This window comes from Moschus berezovskii, chromosome 27 (assembly GCF_049115385.1).
Source record: "Moschus berezovskii isolate FMDL1 chromosome 27, NW_MosBer_1.0, whole genome shotgun sequence".
Lineage (NCBI taxonomy): Eukaryota > Metazoa > Chordata > Mammalia > Artiodactyla > Moschidae > Moschus > Moschus berezovskii.
The window spans coordinates 22553983-22571640 of record NC_142486.1 but is presented as its reverse complement, the minus strand read 5'-3'; the positions used below and the strand labels follow the sequence as shown (position 1 = coordinate 22571640).

The 17658-nt window shown below is 38.3% G+C and overlaps 1 protein-coding gene across 1 annotated transcript in view; it reads left to right on the top strand.

Moving 5' to 3' along the window:
• The window catches only part of LOC129545010 (phospholipid-transporting ATPase ABCA3-like), a 241795-nt gene that overhangs the window by 174325 nt on the left and 49812 nt on the right, over positions 1–17658 (top strand). The window contains exons 23-25 of the mRNA XM_088833045.1: positions 11269–11456; positions 13632–13757; positions 14007–14201. Of these exons, the coding sequence (XP_088689171.1) occupies positions 11269–11456; positions 13632–13757; positions 14007–14201 (509 nt within the window). The remainder of the gene's footprint in view (positions 1–11268; positions 11457–13631; positions 13758–14006; positions 14202–17658) is intronic.

Genomic DNA, 17658 nt, shown 5'->3' with positions numbered 1-17658 from the left:
ATCGATATAGTTTTATGCTAGTAGACCCGCTCTTACAAAAAGCTAAAAGGAAATTCTTTGGCTGAAATGAAATGACATTAGATGGTAGTGTGAAACTTTGTGGAAAAATAAACACTTTTAAAGGTAGCTACATAAGAAAATATTAAAAACCACTATTATTGAATTTTCATCTAAAGCTCATTTTTAATATACTTTAAGAGGTAAATACATGTAACAGTAGTAAATGTATGTTAATGGGCATACAGTGTTTAAAGTTGTAATTTGTGTAAACAATATGGTAAAGGAGTTTTAAAGATGTATAGGAGCAGAGATTTTGAATACTATTGAAGGTAAATTGGTATAAATTAAAACCAATTTCTTTTTGTTTTGCTTTTTCTACTTTTTAAAAAATATTAACAACAAATACATTTTATATTCGGATACAGCTGATTAACAATGTTGTAGTAGTTTCAGGTGAACAGCCAAGGGACTCGGCCATACATATACATGAATCCATTCTCCACAAGCCTCTCAACCATCCAGGCTGGCACATAACATTTAGCAGAGTTCCATGTGCTATTCACATGGTCTTTGTTCCTTATCCATTTTAAATATAGCAGTGTGTACATGACCTTCCCAAAGTCCCTTACTGTCCTTTCCCCCCGAGCAACCATAAGTTCATTTTCTAAGTCTGTGAGTCTCTTTCTGTTTTGTGAGTTCATTTGTTTCATTTCTTTTTTGGATTCCACATATAAGGGAAGTCATATGATATTTCTCATTCTCTGTCTGACTTACTTCACTCAGTATGACACTCTCTTGGTCCATCCATGTTGCTGCAAATGGAATCATTGCATTCTTTTTAATGGCTGAATAATATTCCATTCCATGAATGTGGGCAAACTCTGGGAGGTGGTGAGAGACAGGGGAGTCCAGTGTGCTGCAGTCCATGGAGTTGCAAAGAGTTGGACACAACTTAGTAACTGAACAACAACAGCAAATATACCATTGTATAAATGTACCACATCTTCTTTATCCTTTCCTCTGTCGATGGACATTTTGTTTGCTTCCATGTCTTGGCTATTGTAAACAATGCTGCAGTGAACATTGGGGTGCATGTATCTTTTCAGATCATGTTATTCTATGGATATATGCCCAGGAGTGGGATTGCAGGGTCATGTGGTAGCTCTATTTTTAGTTTTAATAAGGAATCTCCATACTGTTCTCCATAGTGCCTTTGCCAATTTACATCCCTACCAATAGTACAGGAGGGTTTCCTTCTCTCCACACCCTTTCCAGCATTTGCTTGTGGATTTTTTGATGATAGCCATTCTGACCAGTGTGAAGTGATATCTCATTGTAGTTTTAATTGCATTTCTCTAATAACTAGTGATGTTGAACATCTTTTCATGTGCCTATTGGCCATTTGTATGTCCTTTTTAGAGAAATGTCTATTTAGGTCTTCTGCCCATTTTTTTCAATGGATTGTTTGTTTTGATAATATTAAGCATCATAAGCTGTTTGCAAATTTTGGAAATTAATCCTTTGTCAGTCACATCATTTGCAAATATTTTCTCCCAATCTGTGGATTGTCTTTTCATTTGTTTATTGCTTCCCTTGGCTGTGCAAAAGCTTTTGAGTTTAAGTGGGTCCCATTTGATTTTTTTTTTTTTTAATTTCCATTATCCTGGGAAACGGATTGAAAAAGATGCTTCTGTGATTTATGTTAGAGAGGGTTCTGCCTATGTTTTCCTCTAGGTGTTTTATAGTTTCCAGTCTCACATTTAGGTCTTTAATTCATTTTTAGTTTATTTTTTGTATGAAGTTAAGGAATGATCTAATATTTTTGTTTTATATGTGGCCATCCAGTTTTCCTAGCACCATTTGTTGAAGAGACTGTCTTTCCAACATTGTGTGGTCTTGCCTCCTTAATCATAGATTAATTGATCATAGGTGCATGGGTTTATTTCTGGGTTTTCTATCCTATTCCATTTATCTATCTATGTCAGTACCATACTGTTTTTATGACTATGAAGGGAAGAAGTGAAGTCACTCAGTCATGTCCAACTCGTAGTGACCCCATGGACTGCAGCCTACCAGGCTCCTCCGTCCATGGGATTTTCCAGGCCAGAGTACTGGAGTGGGTTGCCATTTCCTTCTCCAGGGGATCTTCCCGACCCAGGGATCGAACCCAGGTCTCCTGCACTGCAGACAGACGCTTTGTAGTATAGTCAGAAGTAAAGGAGCCTGATTCCTCCAGCTGCATTTTTCTTTTTCAAAATGGCTTTGGGTTATTTGTTGTCTTTTGTGTCTCCATACAAATTTTGAGATTTTTTTTGTGTGTTCTAGTTCTATGAAAAATGCCATTGGTAATTTGATAGGGATTGCATTGAATATGTAGATTTCCTTGGGTAGTAGAGTCATTTTGACAATATTGATTCTTCCAGTCCACAAACATGGTATATCTTTCCATCTGTTTATGTCTTCTTTGATTTCTTTCATCAACAACTTATTGTTTTTGGAGTACAGGTCTTTTGTCTCCTTAGGTAGGTAAAGCCAATTTCTTTTAAATTTATGATATCAATTGTAATCCCCATGCTAACCGCTAAGAAAATGTATATATGTAAAACACTAAAATTAGAAATTTCTTTCTTTCTCAGTTCTATATAGGTAGACTGGAGAAAGCCATATACATATATTATTAATGGAACAACTAGGCAGAAGACCAATAATGAAACAAAGAATATGAAAATCACTCCAAACCAACTGGCCTGACAGAAGTGAAGTGAAGTGAAGTCGCTCAGTCATGTCCGACTCTTTGTGACCCCATGGACTGTAGCCTACCAGGCTCCTCTGTCCATGGGATTTTCCAGGCAATAGCACTGGAGTGGATTGCCATTTCCTTCTGCAATATACGGAAGACTTGACCTAAAAGAGCAAAATATACATTCTTCTCAAGTGCACATAGAATATTCTCTAGGGTCAATTATTAACATGTAGAATACATTTCAATTTTAAAATACTGAAATAAGTAATATGGTATCTTCACTAAGAAACTAGGAACCAATAATGAAGGAAAATCGGAAAATTTGCAAATGTGTAAAGTTTGCAAATGGTTAAACAACCAACAGATCAAAAAACAAAAGGAAAGTTCAAAAACACTTCAAGCTAACTGAAAACAAAATTACAACATACCAAAACATGAAATGCAATGCAGGCAATATTCAGATGGAAACTTATAGCTTTAAATATATACCTTTTAAAAAAAAATTCTTCCAATTCCAGGATAGCTGTCCATACTTCAAGGGGCACCAAAACAGACTGAGCTCCAGGAGCCACAAAAGAATTGTAAGTGGTTAAGATGACAGAGTAGAAGGACATGAACACACTTGCTGACACCTCTTTCTTCAACTAAAGATATAAAAATGGAGTCACAATAAGACAGATTAAGAGTGGTAGAGACATGGTGTAATCAAGTTGATGACCTACAAACAGGAATAATATTATTATGGGGGCCTTCCCCCAAGCAGTTGGGGGTCCAAGCCCCATATTGGGTTCTTCAGCCTGGAGGTCTTACACCAAAAAGTCTGACTTTGAAAACTGGTGGAGCTTTTATATTCAAGAGAGCTGAAGGGCTACAGACAACAGAGACTTTTATAGTTCAGTTCAGTCTCTCAGTCATGTCTGACTCTTGCGACCCCGTGAACCACAGCATGCCAGGACTCCCTGTCCATCACCAACTCCCAGAGTCCAGGCAAACCCATGTCCATCGAGTCAGTGACACCATCGAACCATCTCATCCTCTGTCATCCCCTTCTCCTCCTGCCCTCTATCTTTCCCAGCATCCGGGTCTTTTCAAATGAGTCAGCTGGCCAAAGTATTGGAGTTTCAGCTTCAACATCAGTCCTTCCAATGAACACGCAGGACTCATCTCCTTTAGGATGGACTGGTTGGATCTCCTTGCAGTCCAAGGGACTCAAGAGTCTTTTCCAACACCACAGTTCAAAAGCATCCATTCTTCAGCGCTCAGCTTTCTTTATAGTCCAACTCTCACATCCATACATGACCACTGGAAAAACCATAGCCTTGACTAGACAGACCTTTGTTGTCAAAGTAATGTCTCTGCTTTTTAATATGCTGTCTAGGTTGGTCATTACTTTCCTTCCAAGGAGTAAGCATCTTTTAATTTCACGGCCGCAGTCACCATCTTCAGTGATTTTGGAGCCCAGAAAAATAAAGTCAGCCACTGTTTCCACTGTTTCCCCATCTATTTCCCATGAAGTGATGGGACCGGATGCCATGATCTTAGTTTTCTGAATGTTGAGCTTTAAGCCAACTTTTTCACTCTCCTCATTCACTTTCATCAAGAGGCTCTTTAGTTCTTCTTCACTTTCTGCCATAATGGTGGTGTCATCTGCATATCTGAGGTTATTGACATTTCTCCCGGCAATCTTGATTCCAGCTTGTGCTTCTTCCAGCCCAGCGTTTCTCATGATGTACTCTGCATATAAGTTAAATAAGCAGGATGACAATATACAGCCTTGGCATACTCCTTTTCTCATTTGGAACCAGTCTGTTGTTCCATATCCTGTTCTAACTCTTGCTTCCTGACCTGCATACAGGTTTCTTAAGAGGCATGTCAGGTGGTCTAGTGATAGAAACAAGGTTCGATGCTGTAAAGAGCAATATTGCTTAGGAACCTGGAATGTTAGGTCCATGAATCAAGGCAAATTGGAAGTGGTCAAACAGTAGAGACTTTTATAGGGCACATGCAAAATCTCAGGGCTCTGAGTCCCAGAGCAGAGGAAGTACTTTGAAATTAGCCTAGGTCAAATTCACTTGCTAATCTTGGAGATTCTCCCAGAGAGACAGGAGGCAACTGGGACTTGCGCTTCAGACAGACATACTGGCAGCAGCCATTTGATAGAGAACTCCAATACTTTGGCCACCTCATGTGACGAGTTGACTCACTGGAAAAGACTCTGATGCTGGGAAAGGTTGGGGGCGGGAGGAGAAGGGGACGACCGAGAATGAGATGGCTGGATAGCATCACCGACTCTATGGACATGAGTTTGAGTGAACTCCGGGAGTTGGTGATGGACAGGGAGGCCTGGCGTGCTGTGATTCATGGGGTTGCAGAGAGTCGGACACGACTGAGCGACTGAACTGAACTGAACTGAATCTTCCTCAATGACACCAGGGCAAGAAATCACCATTTTGGAGTCCTTCCATCAGTGAACCCACAGCAGCTGCAAACTGATTAGCTACTCAGTCAGCAGTGCAGGAACTCATGTAGGGAGACTGCCCCAATTACTAACAAGCCTGAAGCAGTCACACACTACTATGCAGCACAGCACAGCTAACCATATGGAAAGTTTACTCTGCCCTCCAACAGGGCAGCAGAGTCACAGGGTTGAGGGCAAGACTGACTATCAGGGCAACCAACAGTAGTTGCCTCCCGAAAAACAGAAGAGTGCACAGAGCCCACATAAGAGGCACCCCAAGAGCATGTAGCTCTGGTGACCAGAAAGAAGCATGCTTCTGACCCCCATAGAACATCCTGCATAATGCCACTTCCCCAAGATTGGGAGACATAACCAGACCATTACATAGACATAAACACAGAGAACTGGGCAAAATGAAGAACAGAAGAATACATGGTTAAGGCAAACATAAGGGTCAATTACCCACAAAGATAATTGGAAGCTTGAAAGAACAACGAGTAAGATCACCTATATCCACAATAAGTAGTTAAAAGATAATTTTAAAAAAAGATGTAAAACATGATAAAAAAAATTAAATGTGGTAGTAAAAGTATAGGGTTGTGATAGAATATGTTTTCATTTAAAAGGTCATCAACTTAATGATGTCGTTGTTATTGTTTAGTCACTAAGTTATGTCCAACTCTTCTGCAATCCCATGGACTCTTCTGCAATCCCACCAGTTTTCTCTGTCCATGGAATTTCCTCAGGTAAGAACTCTTAAGGGGTTGTCATGTCCTTTCCCAGGGGATCTTCCCAATCCAGGGATTGAACCCACATCTCCTGCATTGGCGGACAAATTCTTTATCACTGAGCCACGAGGGAAGCTCAGGTATATAAAATATTGTTATATAATATATGAACCTCATGGTAACCACAAACCAAATACCCATAATAGAGACACACAAAAAAGAGAAAGTAATCCAACATAACACTAAATACAGTAGTTAAATCACAAGAAGAAAGGAACTAAAAAAAATTATAAAAAAAAAAATTTTAAATGGCAATAAGTACCTACCTATCAATAATTACTTAAAATGAAAATGAATGAAATACTTCAATCAAAAGACATAGGGTGGCTGAATAGATTTAAAAAAAAATACTCCTATATATGTTGCCTACAACAGACTCACTTCAGATCTAAAGACTCAAAATGAGGAGATGAAAAAAGGTATTCCATGCAGAAGGAAACAGAAAGCAGGTGTAGCAATACTTCAATCAGATAAAATAGACTTTAAGCCAAAGGATGTAAAATGAGAAAAAGAAAGGCAGTACATAATGATAAAGGGACCAATCCAGCAAGAAGATGTAGCAATTGTAAATGTGTGCATACCCAACATACTCGGTTCATGTACTGCTGAAGCCTAGCTTGCAGTATTTTAAACATAACCTTCAGTTCAATTCAGTTCAATTCAGTCGCTTAGTCGCGTCCGACTCTTTGTGACCCCATGAATAACAGCACGCCAGGCCTCCCTGTCCATCACCAACTCCCGGAGTTCACTCAGACTCACGTCCATCGAGTCAGTGATGCCATCCAGCCATCTCATTCTCTGTTGTCCCCTTCTCCTCCTGCCCCCAATCCTCCTATGCATAATTTTTATTAATAATTCAGTATCAACTTTATGGCTTGGACTCCACTTTCAGATTAACTGAGAAATTGATTGGCCATGTCAGATAAGCAAGAGCAAGAAGGAGAAGCAGAGATCACATAACGTTACTAGCATGTGAAATGAGCACAATTGTACAATACTTTGAACATTCTTTGGCATTGCCATTCTTTGGAATTGGAATGAAAACTGACCTTTTTTAGTCCTGTGGCCTCTACTGATTTTTCCAAATTTGCTGACATATTGAGTACAGCACTTTGACAACATCATCTTTAGAATTTTAAATAGCTCAGCTGAAATCCCATCCCCTCCACTAACTTTGTTCATAGTAATGCTTCCAAAGGCCCACTTGACTTCACACTCCAGGATATCTGGCTCTAGGTGGGTGATCACACCATCATGGTTATCCAGGTCATTAAGACCATTTTTCCCCTGACCAGTTCAAAATGGCAGAGTAGAAGGATGTGTGCTTACCTCCTACTGCAAGAGCACTAAAATTGCAAATAACTTCTGAACAACCATCAACAGAAGGAACCTGGAACCCACCAAAAAGATACCCCACATCCAAAGACAAAGAAGAAGCTGCAGCAAAATTGTAGGAGTGGTGAAATCAAGATAAAATCAAATCCCATACCCACCAGGTGGATGACCCACAAATTGGAGAACAATAATACCAAATAAGTTTTCCCATTGTTGTGAAGGTTTTGAACTCCATGTCAGGCTTCCCAGCCTGGGGACCCTACAAAGGGACTGGGAATCCCCAGGGATCTGATCTTGAAGGTCAGTGGAATTTGATTATAGGACTTCCACAGGCCTAGTGGAAACAGACTTCAGTCATGGAGGACACAAACAAAATCTTGCACACAACACAGAGCAGTGACCTCACAGGAGACTGAAACAAAACTACCTGCTAGTGTTGGAGGGCCTCCTGTGGAGGTATGGGTCAGCAGGGGGTCACCACAGGGATGGTGCCACTGGCAGCAGAAATCTGGGAAGGTCCCCCTTGGCCTAAGCCCTCTTGGATACCTGTAGAACCCAGGGCTGGATTGCCTCAGGCTAAACCACTACCAAGGGGGGAGCACAACCCCATCCATCAGCAGATAATTGGATTAAATCTTTACTGAGCAAAGCCCTGCCCACCAGACCAAGACCCAGTTTTTTCCACTGCCACTCCCTCCCATCAGGAAGCTTACACAAGCCTCTTCGTCTCCTCCATCAGAGGGCAGACAGAAGAAGCAAGAAGAACCACAGTCCCACAGTGGCTGAAACAAAACCACATTACAGAAAGTTATTCAGGTTGAAAAAGCAGAAAGTTATGTCCCAGAAGAAGGGACAAGATAAAACCTCAGAAAAATAAATGAAGTGGAGATAGGCAATCTTCCAAAAAAAATAATTCAGAATAATAATATTGAAGATGATCCAGGATCTCAGGAAAACAAAGGAGAAGATGCAAGAAATGTTTACCAAAGACCTACAAGAAATAAAGAACAAACAAACAGAGATGAATAATATACTAGAAGGAATCAATAGCTCAATAACTGAGGCAGAAGAATGGATAAATGACCTGGAGGACAGAATGATGGAAATCAATTTGGCCGAACAGAATATTAAAAAAAAAAAAAGGTGAAAAGAAGTGAAGACATCCTAAGAGACCTCTGCTGCTGCTGCTGCTAAGTCGCTTCAGTCGTGTCCGACTCTGTGCGACCCCATAGACGGAAGCCCGCCAGGCTCCCCTGCCTGTGGGATTCTCCAGGCAAGAACACTGGAGTGGGTTGCTATTTCCTGCTCCAATGTATGAAAGTGAAAAGTGAAAGTGAAGTCGCTCAGTCATGTCCGACTCTCAGCGACCCCATGGACTGCAGCCTACCAGGCTCCTCCCTCCATGGGATTTTCCAGGCAAGAGTACTGGAGTGGGGTGCCATTGCCTTCTCTCTGGGACAGCATTAAATGCACCAACATTGGCATTATAGGGGTCCCAGAAGGAGAAGAGAGAGAGAAAGGACCTGAGAAAATATTTGAAGAGAGAAGAATAGCTGAAAACTTCCCTAACATGGGAAAGGAAATAGTCCACGAAGTCCAGGAAGCATAGAGAGTCCCAGGCAAGATAAACCCAAGGAGGAACACACTGAGACACATGGTAATCAAGCTGACAAGAATTAAAGACAAAGATAAAATATTAAAAGCAACAAGGGAAAAATGACAAATAACATACAAGGGAACTCCCATCAGATTACAAGCTAATTTCTCAATATAAATTCTACAAACCAGAAGGGAATGGCACAATATATTTAAAATGGTGAATGGGAAGAACCAACAACCAAGACTCTTGTTCAGATTTGATGGAGAAATCAACAGCTTTCCAGACAAGCAAAAGTTAAGAAAATTCAGTACCACCAAACCAGCTTCACAAAAATATTAAAGGAACTTCTCTAGGCATGAAACACAAGAGAAGAAAAAGATCTACAGAAAATAAACACAAAGAAAATGGCAATGGGATCATACATATCGATAATTACCTTAAATGTAAATGGATCAGATGCACCAACCAAAAGACAGACTGGCTGTGTGTATGAAAACATATGCATGTTTGCACATCCGCTTACCACATCACTCTGATTGACCCTCCAGATTGTATGTAATTATTTTATATTGTTTGGTTAATCATGTTCTCATTATGCTTGGAAAAAAAGAGGTCTTTTTGGTATAGTTCCTCTGTGTATTCTTGCCACTCTTATTCTCTTCTGCTTCTGTTAAATTCTTATGGTTTCTGTCATTTATTGTGCTCATCTTTGCATGAAATGTTCCCTTGATATCTCCAATTTTCTTGAAAAGCTCTCTAATCTTTCCTGTTCTACTGTTTTTCTCTAAATCTTTGCATTGTTCATTTAAGAAGGCCTTCTTATCTCTCCTTGCTATTCTCTAGAACACTGTGTTTGGCTGGGTATATCTTTGCCTTCCTCCCTTGCCTTTCACTTCTCCTCACTCCGTCTATCAGATCTAATCCCTTGAATCTATTCATCATCTCCACTGTGTAATCATAAGGGATTTGATTAAGATCATACCTGAATGGCCTACAGGTTTTCCCTACTTTCTTCAATTTAATCCTGAATTTTGCAATAAGGAGCTGATGATCTGAGCCACAGTCAGTTCCAGGTCTTGTTTGTGCAGACTGTATAGAGCTTCTCCATCTTCAGCTGCAAGGAATATAATCAGCCTGATTTCGGTATTGATCATCTGGTGATGTCCGTTTATAGAGTTGTCTCTTAGGTTGTTGGAAAAGTGTGTTTGCTCTGACCATTGTGTTATCTTCACAAAATTGCTATACAACATGGGGACCCGGTCATAACAGTTTTTTTCCCATAAAAAAGTGAAAGCAATCCAGATGTCCATCCACTAATAAATAGTGGAATACTACTCAACAATTAAGAAAAATAAATTACTGATACATGCTACAACATAGATGTCTTGAAAACATTATGCTAAGTGAAAGAATCTAGACACAAATGGCCATTTGTTTTATGATTTCATTTATATAAAATGTCCAAAATAGGAAAAACCATACAGACAGAAATTAATAGATTGGTGGTTGCCAATGGTTAGAGGAATGGGGGGTAACTGTGACTGCTTAATAAATTCTGAATTTTATTTTGGGATGATAAAATTATCATGGATCTAGATGGTGATGATGATTGAACAACATTATGAATGTACTCAGTACCACTGAAATGTATGCTTTAAAATATAAACTTTATGTTATATGTATTTTGTTACAATAAAATTAGTGTTTGTGCATACTGGCACAGAAAATGCAATTCTTATTTTAAAAAAAAGAGTGATTATATTATCTTCACATCTCAAAGATGCCTCCTATTTGCATATCTAGAATTTAGATGTTTATGTTAGCTAATTTTCTGTGTAGTAAAATCGGGAAATATCAGTTATTACCTATTTACATCTAAACTTTGTTCTTTTCTTCCTCACAAGTGTTGCTATCAATACCGTTTACCCACTTATAGAAGAAAATGTCTTCTCACTCTGAAGGACTTTAAGGACAGTAGGCATGACCTACAATAAAAGCTAAACATACCATAAATACCTTTATTTTGTTTGTTTTATTTAATTGCCAAGAATTCTGTTTACAAAGCCTCAGCCTTTGAAACTCACTGAGTATGTAGTAAGGTTGTTGCCTATCAAAACTGGTTAAAAAGAAAAAAGTATTTGCAGGGGAACTGTTATAATAATCATAAATATCAGTGAAAATTAAATATGAGAGACAAAATGTTAATACAATTGCTTATTTTTCATATCTATACTTCTCTAATTCTAACTTAACATTCATTTTATCCTATATTTCTTAATATTTGGTGTCATCTTAGACTTTCTATAAGTTTTTAAAGTAAGGCTATCTCTTTTATCACCCTCAGTTAAGAAGAACAATGTCTACAGTTTTGGAGAACATGGGATTGCAAACTTTTTGGTTTCATCAGCTGTCTTGGGCTTAATTTTTCTGCTTTTGCTTTTTTGTCTGGAAAGTACATTCTGGAACCTGAGAAACTTTGTCTTTCATAAAATTGTATTTAATGTCTATAAGATATTTATGAACGACAAGAAGGTGAGTAACTAATATAGACTCTAGATACAACTCAAAGACAGCTCGGCATTAGGTCAGAATGTATAAATTAACATATTTCTACCTTTATTACTTAATAGAGAAGGTATCATTCAATTATACCAAGATCTAACTGGGACTAATTTGAATCACAGGTCTTTCATCTTAGTTTGAATTTCAGGTTCTGAATTTTGAATCCTCTGCCTACAAGAAAATAACCCATAGTAATGAACTGACTATGATAGAAAGTTCTGCCTTGTGCCTGTACAGTTTTTGAGGTGTGCTGCTGCTACTAAGTTGCTTCAGTCAAATCTGACTCTGTGCGACCCCGCAGACGGCAGCCCACCTGGCTCCCCCGTCCCTGGGATTCTCTAGGCAAGAACACTGGAGTGGGTTGCCATTTCCTTCTTTTGAGGTGTATTTGGTTGTAATTATATAATTGTCTTCTTTAAAGCTGTGTAAAATTATAGAGTTTCATGGTCTCTACCAGTCAGGATTCTTTCCCATTGCCTAAGATTAAACATATAAATATTGTGTTGAGATTTTTTTTCCTGCTCTTTCTTAGTTTCAAACTTTAACATTCTTAGGCTGAGATGGGTCTCTACCAGTCAGATTATTAACTGTTGCTTTACATAGGTCTCATAGTCCACACAGTCTCAGAGTTTTGCCTTAGGATTTTTTATTTTAATTGTTCATTCATTCAGTAATTGAACTCTCATTGATCTACACTTGAATAGAACCAAAAATAAATAAATCTTTTTTTAAAAGAATATAGGAATATATGGAAGAAATGAACAAGTAGGTTTTATTCCATGAAAGTAAAATTAGTTTAATATTTGAAAATAAATCAATGTTACAGTATTGATCATCTCAAGAAGAAAAATCACATGTTCATATCAATTATTGCAGGAAAAGCATTTGACATTTAACAACCTTTTATGATTTTTTTAAAACTACACCACTAGGGAAAGAAAGGAACTACCTTAACCTAATAAGTGGCATCTGTTTATATGTAACTGTTGCTGCTGCTAAGTCGCTTCAGTCGTGTTTATACGTAAAGCCTACAGTAAACATAAAGGGAAGGACCAAATGTTTTCCCTCTAAGATTGAAAACTGGGCAAGGATATTCACCCTTGCCACTTGCATTCTATCGATTTTGAGATTGGAAAAGCAAAAAGCAATTAAAGCAGCTCTCTTCTCGTTCTTTTGATTAGCATGTTTACTGAATTAGCATGTGTACTGAATATATTCTCCTGCTCCATTCTCAACCATTACCATTAAATGAGTACTTGAATTAAACATGAGCAGTTCAAAACAACAAAATTTTGCTCAAGCCGTGACACGTTACTATTCACAAAACACACCATGTTGTTTCATTCTCACACAACTTTCATTAATCTCCCACTGCTAACGGCAACCTTTCTTCCATCCCCACCCTACCTTCATTCTCTCAATGTATTTTTGTTTATTCTCCAAACTCAGCTCAAACTTCACCAATAAGGAGCCCTAATCAAAAAAAATAAAAATAAAAAGAGCTCATTCTTTTCTCTTAAACCTAATGCTCTCTCGAATATATTTTGGTTGTAACAAATCACACTAGGTAATAAGTAATAGTATCATTTTCTCTTTTGTTCTCCACAAAATGTCCACGTTGCTGGCAAGGACATACTGCTTACTCATACTTGTAAGAAAATTTGTTCATGACTACAATTTCAAAAATAAGCAGGTCATGGGAATTCCCTGGCAGTCTAGTGGTTAAGACTCCAGACTTTCACTGAAGGGAGCACAGGTTCAGTCCCTAGTTGGAGAACTAAGATTCTGCATGCCACCTGACCAAGAAAAAAGGAAAAAATAAGCAAGTCAGGAATAAATTTGTGCATAAGAGTTCAGGAAATTGGTGCTGTGCTTAGTCACTCAGTCGTGTACAACTCTTTGTGACCCTGTGGACTGTAGCTTGCCAGGTCCTTTGTCCATGGCGATTCTCCAGGCAAGAAGACTGGAGTGGGTTGCCATACCCTCCTCGGGAAATTGGTAGAGAGGTTCATTAACAGAAATTACTCAAATATTTTGTGACATCTTTGAAATTACTCCCTCAGGTCAGCTTTCAAAAAGCCACCCAGTTTAAGCCAAAATGTATAACGTGTATTCACATTTGTGATCTTTGTCTTAAAAATATAGGCTACAGATTCCATCCAAGTAATCAAGGAATATGGGGATCAAGAGGTAATAGATGAAAGAAAGAGAGTCCAGAAACTGTTACCTAGGCTGATGGCTGCCCCTTTGCTTTTCCACGAACTTACAAAGGTAAAGTCATTCAATGTCCAACCTTGCACTAATTTAGCCCACCTTCCCTGCCACGGATCTGTTGGTAGTATTACTAATTTATTGGAGTTCTATGGGATCTATGTACATTCTGGTAAAATAGAGGACTGAGAGGGGAAAGGCTCTTCTGAAACTTGCCATACCTAACAGTCCGCAGGGCCTGAGGTTGTGGTTGTGGCTGACCCGTTATCAGTGCTTCTGTACATTGCTGTTCTCTTTTAATTTCCTCAGATTTACTATAAGTGTCCAGTTGTAAAGGCTGTGAGAAATATCTCCCTTTTAGTCCCAAAGTATGAGTGCTTTGGATTACTTGGATTAAATGGAGCCGGAAAAACCACTACCTTCAAAATGTTGACTGGAGAGGAGATCACAACCTCTGGAGTTGTGTTAATTGATGGCATTAACATCACTGAAAATATCAGAAAGGTATTTCTAGACCTAACCACTGAGTTCATGCCCTGAGATAATCAGAGAAATGGGCAGAGGGCATGGAAGAAAACATTGAGATATATATATATATACACATATACATATATACATTCTTTTCTCAAAGGTAACAGACTGCAGGGACAGTAATAGTCATGATGACATCCCGAGTTTGGGAAAAGGCAAATACTCTTTCTGGCTGAAAAAAATCTGATTACCTGTAAATGGATCAAATGAAAAACAGGAGGAATGGTTATTTCACATAACCTGCTCTTACATAATTGGAATTTGATATAAAACAATGATTTTAAAAAGTGATTATGAAAGATACTGAGAAAGCAAAATTGGTCAAGGTTTGGGCTCCATTTGAATGTGGGTTATAAGAAAATAAAGGAACCTAAGATGTTGCCCAGGAACCTATCTTGAGCCAATGAATGAGTGAAAGTTCCATTTATCCAGATGGTAAAGACAAGAGATGAGTATATTTGGAGAAGAATATGTTGAATGTTAGATGTTTATGACACATTTAAATGGGAAAATATCCAATTGACAACTGGAATCTATGATAGTGAATTGACATGGAGATATAAATCTCTCAGAATTCATCAAAGTACAAGTGAAATTTAAACTGTGGAAGTAAGTGAGACAATCTATTTGGAGTACGTATAATAATGAGAAGAAAGATATGGGCTTAATCCTGGGGATCAACAACATTTCTAAGACATGGAGTGAGAGAGAATAATTGGAGAAAAAGTTGAGGAAGATTAGTGAGTTAGGAAGAAAATCTGGATAAATATTTTTTAATTGGGGTATAGTCGCTTTACAATGTAGTGTTAGTTTCTGCTGTACAACAAAGTGAATCAGCTACATGCGTACATGTATTCCGTCCCTCTTAGACCTCTCTCCAACCCATCCCACCCATCTAGGTCATCAGAGAACACTGAGTTGAGCTCCCTGTGCTACAGAGCAGGTTCCCAGTAGTTATTTATTTAATACATGATAGTGTATATATTTCAATCCTAATTTCCCAATTCATTCCACTCTCCTTCCCCCCAACTCTGTGTCCACAAGTCTGTTCTCTATATCTGCATCACTATTCCTGCCCAGCAAATAGGTTCATCTGCACCACTTTCTAGATTCCACATATATGAGTTAATACACAGTATCTGTTCTCCTCTTTCTGACTTACTTCACTCTGTGTGACAGAGACTAGGTCCATTCACTTCTCTACAAATTATTTAATTTCAGTCATTTTTATGACTGAGAATATTCCATTGTATAAAAGTACCACATTTTCTTTATCCATTCGTAGGTCAATGAATGTTTAGGCTGCTTCCATGTCCTGGTTACTGTAAATAGTGCTACAGTGAACATTGAAGTGCGTCTTTTTGAATTACAGTTTTCTCAGGATATATTCCCAGTAGAGGGATTTCTAGATCATATGGTTCTATTTTTAGTTTTTTAAGTAATCTCTATACTCTTCTCCATAGTGGCTGTAACAGTTCACATCCCCATCACAGTACAAAAGGGTCCCTTTTCTCCACACCCTCTCCAGCATTTACTCTTTGCAGATTTTTTTGATGATGGTCATTCTGACCAGAGTGAGGTGACACCTTATTGAAGTTTTAGTCTGCATTTCTCTAAGTTAGTAATATTGAGCATCCTTTCATATGCCTCTTGGTCATTTGTATGTCTTCTTTGGAGAATTGTCTATTTAGGCCTTCTGCCCATTTGTTGACTGTGTTTTTTGCTTTGATGCTGTTAAGTATCATGAGCTGTTTGTATATTTTGGAGATTAATCCCAGCTGCTTCATTTGCAAACCTTTTCTTCCATTCTGAAGTTGGCCTTTTCATCTCATTTATGGTTTTCTTTGTTTTGCAAAACCTTTTGTGCTGTGCTCATTTGCTTTACTAATGTCTGACTCTTTGTGACCCCATGGACATTATCCCACTAGGTTTCTCTGTCCATGGGATATTCCCAGCAAGAATACTGGAGTGGGTTGCCATGCTTTCATCCAGGGGATCTTCCCAACCCAGAGGTCAAACCCACATCTCCTGTGTCTCCTGCATTGCAGGTAGATTCTCTACCACTAAGCCAGCTGGGAAAACCTGTGCAAGACCTTTTAAATGTAATTAAATCCATTTTTTTTACTTTTGTTTTTATTTTTATTACTCTAGGAAGTGGGTCAAAAATTGGGAAAGGAGTACATCAAGGCTATACATTGTCACCCTGCTTATTTAACTTATATGCAGAGTACATCATGTGAAATGCTGCACTGGATGAAACACAAGCTGGAGTCAAGACTGCTGGAGAAATATCAACAACCTCAGCTATGCAGATGACACCACACTAATGGCAGAAAGTGAAGAGGAACTAGAGCCTCTTGGTGAAGGTGAAAGAGGAGAGTGAAAAAGCTGCAAAACTAAGATCATGGCATCCAGTCCCATCATTTCATGGCAAATAGAAGTGGAAACAGTGACAGACTTTATTTTCTTGGGCTCCAAAATCACTGCAGAAAGTGACTGCAGCCATGAATTTAAAAGACGGTTGCTCCCTGGAAGGAAACCTATGACAAACCTAGACAGTGTATTAAAAGTCAGAGACATCACTTTGCTAACAAAACCAATACAATATTGTAAAGTAATTAGCCTCCAATTAAAACATTAATTTTTAAAAAAAGAAAAAGAAAATATGTCCACAGGGAAAAAAAAGAAAAAATTTATTATATTTTATTTATATTCTGACTTGTTCTGTGGTTGCTTCTGGATATTTTTTTTGTTTTTTTCCTTTCTTTTTCTTCCCCCCTGTTGTTGTTGTTATCAATTTTATTAGTACTATTAAATCTATTTAAGCTTTTGAGAATTTTTTTAATCACACTTTATTTCTGTTAATATACTTCTGCCTCTACAGTAGCCTTATAAGATTCTGTGGGGTTTTCTTTTTTTCTTTTTTATCTTAAATTTAAATTTTTTAATTTTTTAAATTTATTATTATTTTTCCTACATTTATTCCTTTTTTAAATTTTTTTTTAAATTTATTGGAGGCTAATTATTTCACAATATTATATTGGTTGGTTTTGCCATACATTGACATGAATCTGCCCCAGGTGTACATGAGTTCCCCTTCCTGAACCCCCCTCCCACCTCCCTCCTCCCCTTATCATCCCTCTGGGTCATCCCAGTGCACCAGCCCCGAGCATCCTGTAACATGCATCGACCCTGAACTGGCGATTCGTTTCACATATGATAATATACATTTCAATGCCATTCTCCCAAATCATCCCACCCTCACCCTCTCCCACAGAGTCCCAAAGACTGTTCTATACTTCTGTGTCTCTTTTGCTGTCTCGTATACAAAAAGAAAAAAAAACTCACCTCCTCCCACCAGAGCAGAAGTACAAATCACACCCTCCAAGAAGTTTACACAAACCACTGGACCAAACTTATGAGGGCAGAA